A 15,796-nucleotide genomic window follows, 5' to 3' on the forward strand; every position below is an offset into this window, starting at 1 on the left:
GGAGACATTTTGTTTTGGTGATCAAGACACTTAGTGAGTGTGATCACATTTAGGATCGATAGCCGTACTATTAAGAGGGGTGAAACTCGTATCGAAATGCGGTTATCAAAGTGCCACTAGATGCTCTAACTCATTGCATATGCATTTAGGATCTAGTAGAGTGCTAACACCCTTGAAAACATTTATGAAAATATGCTAACACACATGTGCACAAGGTGATACACTTGGTGGTTGGCACATTTGAGCAAGGGTTAGAAACTTCACTAGCGGAGTGTCTGTCCGTAGAGTGCGAACAGTCCGACGGTGCCACCGGCGCCCTGTACAGAAAAGATAGGGTTTCACAGAGTGTAACGGACATGACCGGTGGCTAAACCCAGGTGAATGTGGTCACTGTAAGTGACCGGACGCTGGTCTCGGTAGGACCGCCGCGTCCGGTCAGTGGCAGCAGTGAGCATGCGATTTCAGTCTCATGACCGGACGCTCAGGACCTGAGTTCGGTTAGTATGACGTATGATGATGTTGAGTGACCGGACACTGGGTGTGCCCGGTCGGGCATGACCGGACGCGTTCGGTCGTGATTTTTCGCTTCTGGTACCTTTCTGGAAACGATCGGACACTAGTGTTGGTGCGTCCGGTCACTTTGAGCAGCGTGTCCGGTCACTACTGATGATCGTTGAGATCGGGCGATCAGCGTTTGAAGTCGATGACACATGGTAAGCATTGGGCGACCGGACGCTAGGGTCCTGTGTCCGGTAGATCTGACAGGAGCGCCCGATCACCCCGTGTTGTGCCCAGTGAAGGGGTACAATGGCTCTATTTCATCGGGCTTCTATTTAAGCTCCATGGCCGGCTCTAGCTCACTCCTCTTGGCCATTTACATTGACATAGCAACCTTGTGAGCTTAGCCAAATCCCTCCCACTCATCTCCATCATTGATTCATCATCTTTGTGAGATTGAGAGAGAATCCAAGTGCATTGCTTGAGTGTTTGCATCTAGAAGCACTTGGTGTTCGTGTTTCACTATGAGATTTGCTTGTTACTCTTGGTGGTTGCTGCCACCTAGACGGCTTGGAGCAGCGAGGATCGTCGAGCGGAGGTTGGTAATTGTCTCCGGCTCCGATTGTGGTGATTGTGAGGGGTTTTTGACCTTTCCCCGGCGGAGAGCCAAAAGGTACTTTAGTGAATTGCTCGTGGCTTGTGTGATCCTCATCTTGTGTTGGTTGTGTGGAACCCTATTGAGGGTTTGGCGTGTGATGCCAATTAGCGTGTGAACCTCCAAGTGAGTGAATCGTCACAATGAGGACTAGCTTGCCGGCAAGCAAGTGAACCTCGGTAAAAATCATTGTGTCATTATTTGATTCCGAGGTGATTGGTGTTCATTGGTATTCATTCTTATGATTGATTGGTTCACTCCTCGACTTGACGGTATAATCATCTTGCTCACTCTCTTTACATTACCGCAAACTTGTTATCAAGCTCTTTAGTGTAGCTAGTTATGAGAGCTTGTTAGTTTGGTTAGTGTGGCTCTTTAGTTAGCCTTTGAGAGCACACTAACTTAGTATAGTGACATAGCCATTGTGTGGTTAGAAACTATAGAAACTAGAATTATGGTAGGTGGCTTGCATTTTTAGTAGGCTAGCGCAACACTTGCTTCGCTTTATAATTGTCTAACCGGTTTGCTAAGTGTTGTTGTATAAATTTTTAATAGGTTATTCACCCCCCTCTAGCTATTAGGATCTTTCACCGCCACTGACCCAAGATCTTGTATCCTGGTCCTGTCCAAGTCAAACCACGTTTCAACTTAAAGACTTTAAAACAGGTGGCCGTTTTAAGGTCGCACCGCATGGCCGCCTCCTCTATCTCCCTCTGCAAGCCCGCGCCCGCAGGTCGTCTTCCACCTCGCGCCCGCCAGGTCTCCGGCAGCGGGTTCTAGCTCGTGCCTGCCGGGTCTCTGACGACCTCCTCCCCGACGGCCGTGCCCATGCCCAACCGTGCCCATGTGAAGCCTGCACCCGCGCCCCACTGCGCTCGCGCCTCCACCATTAGGGTTCCGGCGGCGGCGGCAGCAGCAGGGGGTTTAACGCTAGCGAGGTATATCCTCCTCCTCCTCCGCACACGCCTGCGTCAGCGGGAGGCGGCAGTGGCGAGGCAAGGGTCGTCGAAGAGGAAGAAAACGACGGACATGCGGGGCGGAAGGCGGTCGTGCGGCTCGACTAACACGCTTAGTTAATTAGCAGCAATAGTAAGCTTTTCAAATCACACTAGATACGTGCCCGTGTGCTGCAAGGAGGTCACAGATTTTTGTGCATGCCTACCATGATGCATCATGGTTTACAACTTAGATAAACATATTAAGAAATCTATAAATATAATATTGGTTTTCATTTTTAAAATATTTGTATGAATTTATTATTATGCATTTTACAAGTTTAAGTTTAAACGGATTTGTTTTGTTAGAAAATAATAAAAAGGTAATAAACAATTTTGCATTAGAAACCCTAAACAATTTCCAGATCATCGTTATTGTTGACGCGCGTTGCGCGGAGCTCTATACACTAAAAAATACAAACACGGTCTACAGAAACAGACCAGGCTGGTTTTGGTTAGTGCCTCTCTAATAACGGGTCATGAGTGAGAGATGTATTATAAGTGACGTTTTTTCAGCATCTTTGATGACTGTTCACCGAGTCTCTAATATGTATTTTTGACATAGTGTACATGCATATCGTAGTTATTGTCTACTCCCTCGATCCGTCCCGAAACATAGTGCATTATGGCTTCTAAAATTTATATTGAAATATAGTGATTTCTACACGGTTTCATGCCTGGATTTAGCAAAGTTTGTTAAAAAAAGGAAACTATAATTTGAGAAGAAACATCCTAATTGGATTTCATCTATATGGTCTCGAGCAGGTGATGTCTCCGAAGGTGGCACAGTGACATCTGTCCTTTATCACCGCCTTGCTCTTGCATGCAAGGATCGAATCTTGTGATGTTTCTGTGATTAGCATCGTGGCCGTTTTGATTGAGGGGCGAAGCCGCGTGCACGCGCGTGAAGAGGTTGGGCAGCGAGGGGTGAGCGACTACCTTCCATATTTTTTAGGACCAAGCGGACTCCTAGACCGGGCGATACGACGATAGCAATAAGTATTTTTTAGGTGTAGAAAAGTAGCAACGATTCTTTACGTTACTTGAGGGCGACAATATATACATTATGCAGAGCCCACGAGCAGTGTTTATAGCAAAAACGATACAGCTCTTTATATATTCAAATACCATTGGCTCTCGTGAGTCGTGATGTCTTAGCTAACCGCAAGATTAATCGGACGGCTTAAGTGCCAACCGACCCAAGCAATGCCCTTGAGAGCCACAAGTTTGTTGATCCCGTGACCCAGTTTTTTTGTGGAATGGGTCACGTGTGCATAGCATAGCAGGAGCAAAACGCAAAAAAGGAGTGACAAGGGAGGACAGAACGTACACACGTGCAGCGAGCTGAAACTGCTGCTTGCGTTCTTGCACCGGGCCTCCTCGGGCAAGCAAAGCTGCACAATGGAATACAGTCACAGGAACGCGTCATGCCTGCTGCTTTCCGATGCCAAGAAGCGAGATGGCAACGACCGACTGCAACGCGTTACCAATACTATGTGTGTCAGTGTGACACAATGCGATCGAGCTCCTTTGAATGCACATATTCCACATGGGGATTGGAGGGGATTAATCCCCTTTGGTTGCTAACCCTTGAGGATTTTTAAAAAAAATAAAGGCAGGAGCTTTGCCGTTTAATTGAAACGAAAGAATATTATATACAAGAAAGTTAGTCAGACAATTGTCAAAAAGGCACCCGAAGGGTTAACCACTCCACGCAATGCGTCTGAGCACAAACACGACACATTATCATGGGTCATCGTTGCTGAGCGTGGAAACTAAGGTGCCAGCAGCTCTGACTTCCCATGGTACGCTATCCACTAGTCACCCTCGACGGGTCCTAAGCTTAGCCACCACCGGTCATCGCTGCCAAGCTCAAACACCGAAGAGCAGCTCCGACTTTCAACCGCGAACCCTCGCATTGCATCGAAGCCGCAACGAAAATCTAAATGTGACGCCTTCAGGAAGGGAGCAACGCCGATGGCGCCATCGTCGCACGTCCAACGTGGACTAGGTTTTCACCCTTGGAAGGCATGCTAGACGGGAAACACGACGCCCTCAACAGGGGAGCGGCACCTAACGGCGTCGCCGTCGCTAAGGCTTTTGCCCAAGAACCCTCTAGCACGAACCTCGAGTCACGAAGCAGACACCCTGCCAGCCTTTACTGCCATCGCCGCTGTCCCGCCGCCTCACAGAAGCCCCTACAGAGGGGCATCAACGGGCCGGTTGCACGCAACACCCGCTCAGCTGCGACGGCCGCCACACCCTCCAATTGGACCATGCAAAGTCGAACCTGACTCCGCCACTCGCGTCACACAGCCGCACGCCAAGGCTGTCACTGACCATCATCGTCGGCTCTGGCATCCGTCGAAGTTGCTGTTGACATCCGCCAACAGCCACAGAGTGTATGCCCTCACCATCTCGGGCACCGCCCCCTGCACTAGGGCCACCAGATCCGGACATACCAGGACCCGAACTCAACACCCCTGATGCTGTCACCGCCTCCGTCTTAACCACAACCGCAGGCACCTGAGCTGGCCCATCGCCCTGGCCGACACCCAGGCTACGCGAAAGCTACCTCGGCCACAGCCAGCTCCTAGAGAGGCCAGGCCGCCGCTGTAGCCGCCCTGGCGGGCAGCTGCCGCAGCAGCCAAGGCTATGAGGGGAGGGGCAGGCAGAGGAGAGAGCACCCCCCCCATCGCCTGCACGAACCCCGGCCACCGCTGGCCGCTGCCACCAGACCGACGGCCAATCACCGCCCTAGCTTACAGCAGGCCTAGGCTCGGCCGCAGCATCCCCCTGCCGCAGTTGCCTAGCCGTGCAGCCACCAAGACCGTGAGGGGAGGGGCAGGCAGAGGAGAGGAGAAGAGCCCTACCGCGGCCTTGACTGCTGTTGACCGCAACACCACCCGGCCAGGGCCAGCCAGATCTGGTCACCCGGCCATGGATCCGGCCGTCCCTGCCTGCGCCGCCATGTTCAAGACTGGAGGAGGGGAGGAACTGAGGAGAGGGAGAAGGAGCCCCGCCGCAATCGCCTAGCATCGGCACAGACACCGGCCGGTGTGGCCACAACCGCCGTGACCTCCCCTGCCGAGCTCCACGCAGCTCACACAGGGGGAAGGACAGCCGGCCCTGCTGCTGCACTCGCCGCCGAGGGAGGAAAAGGCCATGCCGCCGCCATCCCGACCCTCCGAAAGGCCTTGCCGGCGGCTAGCTTCGACGGCGGCGCAGCGGGATAAGGGGTGAGGAGGGGGGCGGCTCGGTTACGAGGGAGGGTTGTCCATGTCGCTCGCGTGGGAGCGACGCGGGGTAGGCGCCTCCAAGCCATTAACTCTCTTCGCCTAACCCTTGAGGATTAATCTCAATTTGTTTTTTATGGAAACTGCTGGGAAGGGTGCATGTAGTAATGTACCATTACAATGGTATCCATATGGTTCTTCGCAACAAGCATGTCCTACACTCAGAAACGAAGTAACACAAGAGCGAGGCTCGACGTGTCTCATTTTAAAGGCATTAACCATTAGAAAAAAAATCATTACAAGTAGCTCATATATGCATTTTTGAAAACTTCTACTTCCTCCGTTCCAAATTATAAGACGTTTTGGCTTTTCGACATACATTGCATTTGCTATGCACGTAGATATACACTACGTCTAGATACATAGTAAAAGCGATGTATCTAGAAAAGCCAAAATGTCTTATAATTTGGAACAAATTAAGTAAATTACATAATTGATCCGCTAAAATTGTTTTCTCTGAGAATTAGCGGTTCCAGACTTTGACAATCTGAAACTAGAGCACGTGCGATAGTACCGTTGACTCGTTAAGACGATTGGACCCCAGCTCAAGCCATATCAATGACCGACAATTGCCAATTTCAGGGGGTATTGGACCTGACAAATTGTTCTCTGAAAGTACAAGATAAGAGAGATTTGTCAGTAAACCAACCGAAGGTGGTAGATTGTTGTTGACAAATCCAAGTTGTTGCAAGCTCCTGCAATTCCCTAACCATGATGGGATTTCACCCTTTATATCATTGTATGACAAGATGAATATTTCTAAATTGCAATCCTCAAAACTGAAAGAGATATCGCCTGTGAAGCTATTATTAGTGGCATCAAAAAGTCTGAGGCCTTTGATCTCACTCAAGGTTTCTGGAAGACTGCCACTCAGTTGATTATCAAGTAGATAGAGCTCCTCCATCTTGGTGCAGTTGACGATTGAACTGGGCAAAACTCCAGACGGCACATTTTCATGCAACCACAAAGCCTTGAGGCTTGTCATTTCTCCAACCGAGAAGGGGATTGAACCACTTAGCTGATTGCCATTTAGGTATACTTGCTCCAGAAACTGGTTCTTGAACAACTCCTCTGGTATTGTTCCATTGAAAGAGTTGTAGTACAGTGACAGTGATGACAATTTCTTGAGGTTGCCCATTGATGCTGGTATCTTGCCAGAAAGCAAGTTTTGGGACAGATCCTACTGCAGTTCCCCAATTCTAGAGGGATCAAACCAGATATGTTGTTAGCAGATAAAATGAGAATTTGCAGGTATTTCATGTCCTAACCTGAAACCTCTGATGATGATAGGTCAAGAGAAATCACTCTGTTCCTTCCATTGCAACCAACACCATTCCATGCACAAGGAGTTGCATCAGAAGCACTAATATGTAGTCTCCAGTGACCATAAAATATTATTGGTGCAGATTTGAGATAATCATAGTGCTATAATGTACATCTGTTGAGCGATTTTTGTCACTATAACAAGGATAATAATGATAACTTATCTAATGTGTTTCACACAATTGAAACTTATCTTGTGACAAAACTTGTCCTGACAAATATTTTCCTACAAATGCTATGCTTTTTTATGATGAAACTATTGATACAATTTGTCTTGTTAATTCTCACAAAAAGATAATTTTCTATGAACAGGGTTTGCCACCGTAATTTACATGTGAGGATGAGTTTGCATCACAAATGAAAAGTATTTGTGTTAACAAGTTACCACTTTTTCCCATACATATTGTGGCAAACAATTAGACACAATTATAATTTAATAGTGAGAACAAGCATCGACACAAGTAATGGCGAAACTTCTGTCACTAATATGTAGTCTCCAGTGACCATAAAATTTGTCACTTTTACAATGGCAATTGTGACAATTATATTGCCATAAATTCTGTATAGTTGTGGAAACTATTATCACCACTAAAAACATTATGAGTGGCATCATTTTTTGCCACTAATGCGTATGTTTTTTGTGACAACGGATGGGCCACAAATGGCTACATTACTAGTGGCAATTCAATTTGTCACTAATGAGTATGGCCATTTGTGGGGAACAAAAATTCATCACTAGAGTATCTGTGAGGCGAGTATCTGTGGCGACTAGTGGCGATTTAAAAAGTCATCACAAAGGCTGGTTTGTGGTAGAAAAAAAACTTTTGTGATGAAAATTTTCGCCACAAAAACACTTTGCCCTTGTGGTGCAATGCAATGGTATCCATGGTTTTTTGCAACACGCATGCCCTAGCACTAAAAAACAAAGTAACACAAGAGGGAGGCTCGACATGTCTCATTTTAAAGACATTAACCATTAGGGAAAAAAACATTACAAGTACCTGATATATGCATTATCAAAACTTCTAAATTACATAATTGATCCACTAAGATTATTATCTCTGAGAATGAGCTTTGATAAGTTCCGTAAATTTGCCAACTCTCGAGGAACAGTGCCCTCCAGCTGGTTTGCATCCAACTCTAGCCACTGCAGCAACCGGCAGTTACTAATCTCAGGAGGGATTGGTCCAGACAAGGAGTTCTGTGAAAGTAAAAGATACGTGAGGTTGCTCAATAAACCGAGAGAAGTTGGAATCTTGCCAGACAGACTATTATTGACAAATCCAAGTTGTTGCAAGCTCCTGCAATTCCCCAGCCATGATGGAATTTCACCCTTTATATAATTGAATGACAAGATGAATATTTCTAGCTTGCAGTTCTTCTCAAAACTGAATGGAATCTCGCCTGTGAAGCTATTGTTGGTTGCATCAAAAACCTTGAGGCCTTTGATCTCACTCAAGGTTTCTGGAAGACTGCCACTCAGTTGATTATCGAGTAGATACAGCTCCTCCAACTTGGTGCAGTTGCCGATTGAACTGGGCAAAACTCCAGACAACATATTTTCATGCAACCACAAAGCCTTGAGGCTTGTCATTTCTCCAACCGAGAAGGGTATCGAACCACTGAGCTGATTGTCATGTAGGTACACTTCCTCCAGAAACTGGTTCTTGAACAACTCCTCTGGTATTGTTCCACTGAAAGAGTTGTAGTACAGTGACAGTGATGACAATTTCTTGAGGTTGCTCATTGATGCTGGTATCTTGCCAGAAAGCAGGTTTTGGGATAGATCCAGCTGTTCGAGCATACTGCAGTTTCCCAGTTCAGGAGGGATCGAACCAGATATGTTGTTAATGGACAAATCGAGGACTTGCAGATAGTTCAGAAGTCCTATTTGAGGTCCAAGTGAACCAGAAACTCCAGACGATGATAGATTCAGAGAAATCGCATGGTTCATTTTATCACATAGAACTCCCTTCCATTTACACGGAGTTGCATCAGAAGCGCTCCAAGTAGATATTGTGGAACCTGGCAGCATGAGACTCTTGGACAGAGCAAGAAGGGCTACACCATCTGGACTCAAACTCCAAGACGACCAAACTAATGTGGAAAACAGCATGAACCAAAGCCACAGAACTAGCCTCATTTTCATGCTGAAAAAAAAACGTTTGAAGTCAGCGCAGATGAAAAACAGGAAAAGCTTGTGTTTTTCTGTAACTTGCTAAAGAGGCAGAACAAGCAGTGATTCAAACAATTGAGTGTGCATTGCTGTACTAACCTTTTCTGCGCGTGGCTCTTGCAGAAGAACAGAATTTGGGTGCTGATCAAGCCTCCTGGAATCCAAAGTGGCATGTATGCGTATTGCTGTACTGGTACCAGTAACTCGATGGAGTTGGAGTCCACAAGATATATACGATAGAAACAGTTTACGCGGATGCCCCAACTGACGACACGGAAAGTGATTTTAACATATATCCAGGCCAGTAGTAACGACACAAGATTGCCGTGTTGTTTGTTGCACATGAATTTTCTACTCACGCCGCGACGCGAGTTCACACTGGAGATTCAAAAAAATGACAGGAACGCGTAGAACGGTGTGTGCTGCTCCTTGCCGCGTTCCATTCCACCAATACCATGATCAATCAAGCATCGCACAGCTACGTCTACGTAGTCACATGGTTGTTTTGCTGCCACAGGATCAAGAAAAAGACACAAACGTGGCTACTAAATTACACAACAAGTGACATTCTTGTGTAAAAACAGAGAGTCAAACTCCTGTAGGTCATACCTGAGGAAATTGCGAATTGTGATGGATGAAGGAGGATCCATGACTTGCATTCCGACTTGGAGCTAGACGAGGTCCACCTGTCCGGCAGGCTCTTCACCTGGTCGAACGGGCGTGATCGCCCAACGCTGGAACGCCTCGATAGGGCCTTCGCCTCATTAGATTGGATTCACCAGTACAGCAGTACTCTTGCCACCAGCTCCGCTGTCTCTCGTACGTTTGCTCCGACCACGCGCCGTTGATCCTCGTGCTCAACTCCGAGCCTTGGGCTAGGCCGAGGTTTCGTTTCGACAACTACTTGACGAAGATCGAGGGATTCATGGACGTGGTGAGCGTGGCTTGGGGTGGCCAGTTGGTCGATGCCGACGCCGGTCGGTGCCTGGACCACAGACTACGAGCGCTGGCCAAGGCGCTCAGGAGCTGGCGCGCTTCCTGCGTCGGCAACGTCAGACTGCAGCTGGCCGTTGCGAGAGCTGTCGTCTACGAATTGGACCTCGCGCAGGAATCCAGGCTATTATCGCAGGGTGAGCTTGACCTCCGGCGCGAGCTCAAGGCCAACATCCTCGGCCTGGCATCACTGGAGCGCACCATGGCCAGGCAACGCGCACGGACACGGAACCTGCAGGATGGTGACGCATGCACGAAATACTTCCACCTGCAGGCCTGTCACCGACGGCGCAAGAACTATCTGTTCGCCATCGCGCACAATGGGCATACGTTCAGCGAGGAAGAGGCCAAGGCAGCCATTGTCTACGAGTACTACAACGGCCTACTTGGCAACGCGTTCGTGAGACATCATCGCATTGACCTGTCGCAGCTTGACCTCCCGCGCCTGGACCTCCATGAACTGGTGGCGCCGTTCACTACGGACGAGGTCGCACGGATCGTCCGGGAGTTGCCGTCGGACAGGGCGCCCGGCCCGGACGGATTCTCTGGTGCCTTCTACAAGGCAGCGTGGGGCATTGTTGGCCCCGACGTCGTACGGGTGTTCCACGCCCTCTGGGAGATGGACTTCAGGAGCTTCAACCTACTGAACGAAGCAGTCATGGTGCTCCTACACAAGACGGCGACACCGGACGGGCTCAGGGATTACAGGCCCATTAGCCTAATTCACTCCGTCGGCACGCTGTTCGCCAAAGGGCTCGCTCTTCGCCTGGCGCCCCACATGGCCCGGATCGTCAAGATCAACCAATCAGCCTTCATTCGGGGGCGGCAAATCCACGAAAACTTCCGCGCCGTGCAGCTCACTTGCCGCTGGCTGCACGCCCGGCACCACCCCGCGATGCTGCTAAAGGTCGACCTAGCAAAGGCCTTCGACACCGTGGCCTGGCCGTTCCTCCTCGAAGTCCTTGAGCACATCGGCTTCCCGACACGGTGGCGCGATTGGCTGTCGGCGTTGTTGGGAACGGCGAGCACCAAGGTGCTCGTCAACGGCCGTCCTGGGCGGCGCATCTGCCACGCGCGCGGACTGCGGCAGGGTGACCCGCTATCGCCGCTCCTTTTCGTCATTGTGATGGATGTCCTCAACGCCCTCATCTCGGAGGCCGATCGTTGCGGGGAGCTCACGCCGTTACCGGGGAACGCGATCAAACACCACGCCTCTGTGTACGCGGATGACCTCGTCGTCTTCCTCGCACCCTCAGCGCAAGACTTCACTTGCGTCCGGCAGATCATGGAGGCATGGAGCTGTTCGCCGGAGCCTCCGGCCTGTCGACCAACTTGGACAAATGCACGATCACGCCGATCCGCTGCTCGGAAGCCATGATCCAGGACGTGCAGACGGTCTTCCCGTGCAGAGTTCAGGAATTCCCCACACTACTACAAAAGAACGATCGTAGCAATGGGGCAATTTTTTTAGGGGCGGTTGGGGACAATTTTTTTTAGGGGCGGCGGGTGATGGCCCTACAGTGGACATGCTCGGGACCCACGAGACTACAAGCCGCCCCTACAAATGGGTCGATTTGTAGGTGTTCATTTGTAGGGGCGGCTGAATCACGAGCCGCCTCTATAAATGTCCGTTGTATATACAGCTGTTGGGGAGAAAAATATCTCCCTCGTCCTCTCGATCTCAGTCCGAGACGCCGCCTCTGGTTTTTTTTTCCTCGCATCGCACTCTCCCGTGGCGTCCGCCGCGCCACACTCTGTCGTCGCCTCCGCCTCTCCGCCCCGCGGAGCGGCACCTCGGCCTGGGCGGCCGGCCTCCGGCGCCGCCGCCACGCCGACCTAGGGTTTTGGCGTAGAACCGGCCTTGGCCTGGGCTCAGCGGCGCACCGGCGCGGGTGGCCTGCTCGAGGAGGCGGAGTGCCGCGAACACGCCGAGGAGGTGAGTTCATCTGTAGATCGATCTCGTCTCCCTGTCCCACTGCTACCGGCTCCAACTCCAGGCACGTCTCTACCTAACCTCTTCCTGCTCCTCAATCCTCTTCTTGATCCAGGCGTGGAGGACCAGAGGTCGATTCCGGCGAGTGGAAGATCAGCTCGGTGATGGAGGTGTCGATTAGGGTGGCAATCAATGCGATGCGTCCCACTTAATCGAGGTATTTCTTGATTTCTATACAACTCTTCTTATAGATTAAGTATCTGTTATTATGTTTTCAAATAATGAGTTACGAGTCATGTTTCATTCTTTATTCCAAATCTTGTAGACTATTTCCTAAGAATGATCCCATCAGAGAAAAAGGCAGATGAACACACAGAGCAATAATCTGACAATGGCTGCGAAGCGCTTGACTACATCACCAGGTAGTGGATACTAATAGAATAATGCAATAATTATTTTCCAATCATTGTTTTCATTTGATTAGTGACTTAGTCTATTGAGGATGCATGTACTAAAACCGTCTACAGATTTTGCAGGCTCTTAGAGGAGATTGAAATTTCAAAGATAAAATACGTAATGACGAGCATAGAAATTGATGCTCCTATTATAGCCTCGATAGATTTCAAGTTTTTTCCATGTACACCTTTCCGTTGTTTGCTTCTTTGGTACATAGTTCTAATTGTAGAATTGGTTCTCTTGCCATTTTCTGAAAAGGTTTCAGGTTTTTACACGCTCTCCATTTTTTGGTTCAGCAATATATATTTGACCGTGACTCGTGGACACAAGAGAAAGATATGTCATTTTGGGACTGCCAAAGTGTTCGGTGAGTAAATTCTTTCAGCTACAGATTATCAGAGTGGTCCTAACTTCCTATTTAAATTTCAGCTTCATCTTATAAAATTTTACAGGTTTATATGAGTGGTTCATCACACATATTCAGGTATCTCCTGAGTGGATTCTATATTTTATACACATTCAAGCTTCTTCAAAGGAAAGGTGTGTTTTCATAGTGCTATGGTAACCTCCCTATTATTATGTTATCCAGGGCTTTATATTTACCATGATTAAAGTTTCGTATGTTATTGTTCCTAAACATCGCCTTTTCTGTCAAAATTATTAAATCCTAATGACTTATCGTTACATGCAGCCCTAAATTATGTAGCCAATTTCATTTTAAAATAGCTTTTGTGGGGGGTTATTATATCTGTATCTTTTTTTTACACGTTGGAGTCTACTGCAGCTTTGTTAAGTCCACTTGCTGTCAAAGCACTAATCAGCATGCTACGTTTCATAATAGTTCTATTAACAGCCAGGATTTCATGTTTCTGCTGTTATTTAGGTCAGCAGCTCGTGCTTTCACCCCCTTCATATTTTTCTGGTCTTTATTGCAACCTTAGTAAATAACTATAAAATTAGTTTCTGAATTTGCGGTACTTGCTTATTATAAATATGACAACTCCATTCTATTCTTTTGTTTATTGCTACTTAGTTCACTTCTGTGTGCTTATGCATGGCACAGTTAGAAAAACAACCACATGCTTACCCTTAATTTGTGCTACCGGAATATTGTTTTGTCCTGTTTAATGTACTCTTTCATTGGATGTTATTATTATATGAATAGAAATTGTTCAAACAAATGGTGAGAGCAAATCTGAACGGTGGGAAGTTATTTTTAATTTGCCATGTACATTCATTCTAAATTTTCTTCTTTTTCTCTCCATGGTACGGTCAATAGGTCTGGATCATAAAGTTTTCTCAAGTTTGGACATCTTTTCCTGCTTTATATGCTGCTGAGATAGATGAGTATCTCAATGATGGACAAATGATGGGAGGAAAGAAAGCAAGCTAGGATAATAGATGTTGAGTTCTTGTTGAACCCAACCACTTCGATTGCACAGTTCTTATTTGAAACATGATAACCTAGTGCGTCTGGAGTTAATTTTTCCTTCATTTTGGTGTGCTTTGCATTAGCAAATACTTTGATTGCTTAGACACAAATGGTGTGGTCTATTGGGTTGCGATTGGTGTTGTGCTTTTGTAATATATGCCAATGCCTTTATCATGCTAATTTTGTAGATGTCAAGTAATAGGATGCATGAAGACCAGCTTCTCTTTTTTTCTAGCTGCACTACTGCTCCAAGTAGTAGTGTGTGTGTGAACTGATCTTCCATTTTCATCCCTAGTGCCCAGCCACTACTTGTTTTTTTATATCGTTTGTACTGAAGTACCTCTTATTTTGCAGTTAGTCCAGAGCAGTCGCAATGAGTATCTTAAACTGAAAACAAGGGTGGATAATTTACAGAGGACTCAGAGGCAAGTCTAAAAGGAGTTTTCAGAATTCTCATAAGTCATAACCCTCTGAATTAGATATCAATTTATGAAGGCAAAATGAAGAAACCATAATGTAATCGCATTGAAGTTAAAATAAGTTTCTTAATGTGAATGTGTAATGCTTAGCTAAGATGCAGACAATTGATTTTGGCTTTATTGGCAATTACAGGAATTTGCTTGGTGAAGATCTGGGGTCACTTGGTATCAAAGAGCTTGAGAAGCAACTTGATTCATCCTTAAGGCACATAAGATCCACATGGGTAATCTATTGAACAAACCATTTCCTAATGTGTTAAAATAATTTTTGGATGAACTAGTATTGATAGCACAGTCCTTCATATTTATAAATTAATGGACCACTTTAAATATAGAGTGCTCTATATACAATTGCGATCATCATCTGCCAAGAAGACCCAGCTAAATATAACATAGTACTTTTATTTCACAATATTCCCATTAATCTCCTATATTTTCTGTGACTAATGTTCCTTAATTAGGTAGGCTTGGAATTTGAAATATGTTGAATGATCATCATTCATCTCGTATAGGCATGAATGACTTTGTATGTTATATCTTTCCAATGCTGAACAAAGAAATTTCTCATTTTGCAGACACAACATATGCTTGATCAGCTCACTGATCTTCAGAGGAGGGTATGCTCATAACATGATAAAATTTATGAAGATTTATATCTGTATATATATTTTTGGATAATTTCTGCTTAGATATAGGTACTGTTTGAACTACTTAATAATATCGCTAAACCATGTCCAGGAGCAAATGTTGTGTGAAGCAAATAAGTGCCTTAGAAGAAAGGTATGCATGCGCCTTACCATGTCCCTTAAATGCTGCAAACATAATTTACCTGGTCTTGTTTAGATACTCGGGGAAGCATCTTATTATTTTGTTTTTATGTCATGTTTCAGGTTAAAAATGGTGTATATACATCAATGAACAATTCGACTCTTCAGGTTGGCAGATCTGTTTAATTTATTAGCATCGTAGTCTATGTATGTATATGCTTGCAAATACGTGTACAGCCGACACGTTAAATTGAGTTTCCATGAGCACAAATACACAGTAATGCTTCTTGCTGAACCAACTTTCACTTTATAGTACTTATACATGGTGTTTGTCTTAATATATCTGTGAATGACTTTTTATAGCCTAGAATATTTTGCATCTTTGAATAAGTTTTGCATAAGGAATACCGTAGTTCAACTGTGAAATGTATATTGTGCATATTGTTCATTTGACTGCTATATAGTATATATATGCGATAGTATTACTTATATTTTTGCAGGTGTGCATGAGCCCAGATACTTCATATCGATTCCCAAGACGTATATATATCGATAATTCTCATTAGCTTCTACGTTTGTATATATACTTGTAACGTTCACTTAGGTAGAAATTCTCAGTACCAACACCTTGTGCTTGTGGTCATATTTGAATTATATATGTTCTGGTCAGATTTGAATTATATATGCATATATATATATATATTCTGTTTGAATTTGAATTGTAAATTTGATTTTCTTTTACGAAAAAATATACCGTAGGGACGGTTCTAGACTGAACCGCCCCTACAAATAG

At 46.2% G+C, this 15,796-nt stretch overlaps 3 protein-coding genes across 3 annotated transcripts; 1 reads left to right on the top strand and 2 right to left on the bottom strand.

The window, feature by feature from the left end:
• Positions 1-263: 263 nt before the first annotated feature.
• On the bottom strand, positions 264-6,582 carry LOC136499933 (receptor-like protein kinase). Its single transcript, XM_066495416.1, has 3 exons — positions 6,171-6,582; positions 5,959-6,053; positions 264-317 (listed from the first exon to the last, which is right to left on the bottom strand). Exons 1-3 carry the CDS (start codon positions 6,580-6,582, stop codon positions 264-266), a joined length of 561 nt encoding a protein of 186 aa, XP_066351513.1.
• Positions 6,583-7,774: 1,192 nt separating this feature from the next.
• Positions 7,775-9,125, bottom strand: LOC136502205 (receptor-like protein kinase). Its single transcript, XM_066497670.1, has 2 exons — positions 9,043-9,125; positions 7,775-8,917 (listed from the first exon to the last, which is right to left on the bottom strand). The coding sequence occupies exons 1-2, from the start codon at positions 9,114-9,116 to the stop codon at positions 7,798-7,800; spliced, it is 1,194 nt and encodes a 397-aa protein (XP_066353767.1). The 5' UTR covers positions 9,117-9,125; the 3' UTR covers positions 7,775-7,797.
• Positions 9,126-12,246: 3,121 nt separating this feature from the next.
• Positions 12,247-15,189, top strand: LOC136499934 (MADS-box transcription factor 8-like). Its single transcript, XM_066495417.1, has 7 exons — positions 12,247-12,291; positions 12,622-12,692; positions 12,778-12,865; positions 14,112-14,460; positions 14,812-14,853; positions 14,975-15,016; positions 15,127-15,189. The coding sequence occupies exons 4-7, from the start codon at positions 14,332-14,334 to the stop codon at positions 15,187-15,189; spliced, it is 276 nt and encodes a 91-aa protein (XP_066351514.1). The 5' UTR covers positions 12,247-12,291; positions 12,622-12,692; positions 12,778-12,865; positions 14,112-14,331.
• The last annotated feature ends 607 nt before the right edge of the window (positions 15,190-15,796 follow it).

This window comes from Miscanthus floridulus, chromosome 13 (assembly GCF_019320115.1).
Source record: "Miscanthus floridulus cultivar M001 chromosome 13, ASM1932011v1, whole genome shotgun sequence".
NCBI classification, from domain to species: domain Eukaryota; kingdom Viridiplantae; phylum Streptophyta; class Magnoliopsida; order Poales; family Poaceae; genus Miscanthus; species Miscanthus floridulus.

Bases quoted from the DNA above. Each gene is read 5' to 3' on its own strand.
- LOC136499933 (XM_066495416.1), bottom strand. From the start codon at position 6,582: ATGGGCAACCTCAAGAAATTGTCATCACTGTCACTGTACTACAACTCT. The intron at 6,054-6,170 runs GTGAAATCCCAT...TTGTACTTTCAG, and splicing joins GTCATACAATGATATAAAGG to AGAACAATTTGTCAGGTCCA. The intron at 318-5,958 runs GTACTATCGCAC...TTTTCTGTACAG, and splicing joins ATCGTCTTAACGAGTCAACG to GGCGCCGGTGGCACCGTCGG.
- LOC136502205 (XM_066497670.1), bottom strand. From the start codon at position 9,116: ATGCCACTTTGGATTCCAGGAGGCTTGATCAGCACCCAAATTCTGTTC. The intron at 8,918-9,042 runs GTTAGTACAGCA...TTTTTTTTTCAG, and splicing joins AAGAGCCACGCGCAGAAAAG to CATGAAAATGAGGCTAGTTC.
- LOC136499934 (XM_066495417.1), top strand. From the start codon at position 14,332: ATGCAGACAATTGATTTTGGCTTTATTGGCAATTACAGGAATTTGCTT. The intron at 14,461-14,811 runs GTAATCTATTGA...CTCATTTTGCAG, and splicing joins GGCACATAAGATCCACATGG to ACACAACATATGCTTGATCA. The intron at 14,854-14,974 runs GTATGCTCATAA...AACCATGTCCAG, and splicing joins TCACTGATCTTCAGAGGAGG to GAGCAAATGTTGTGTGAAGC.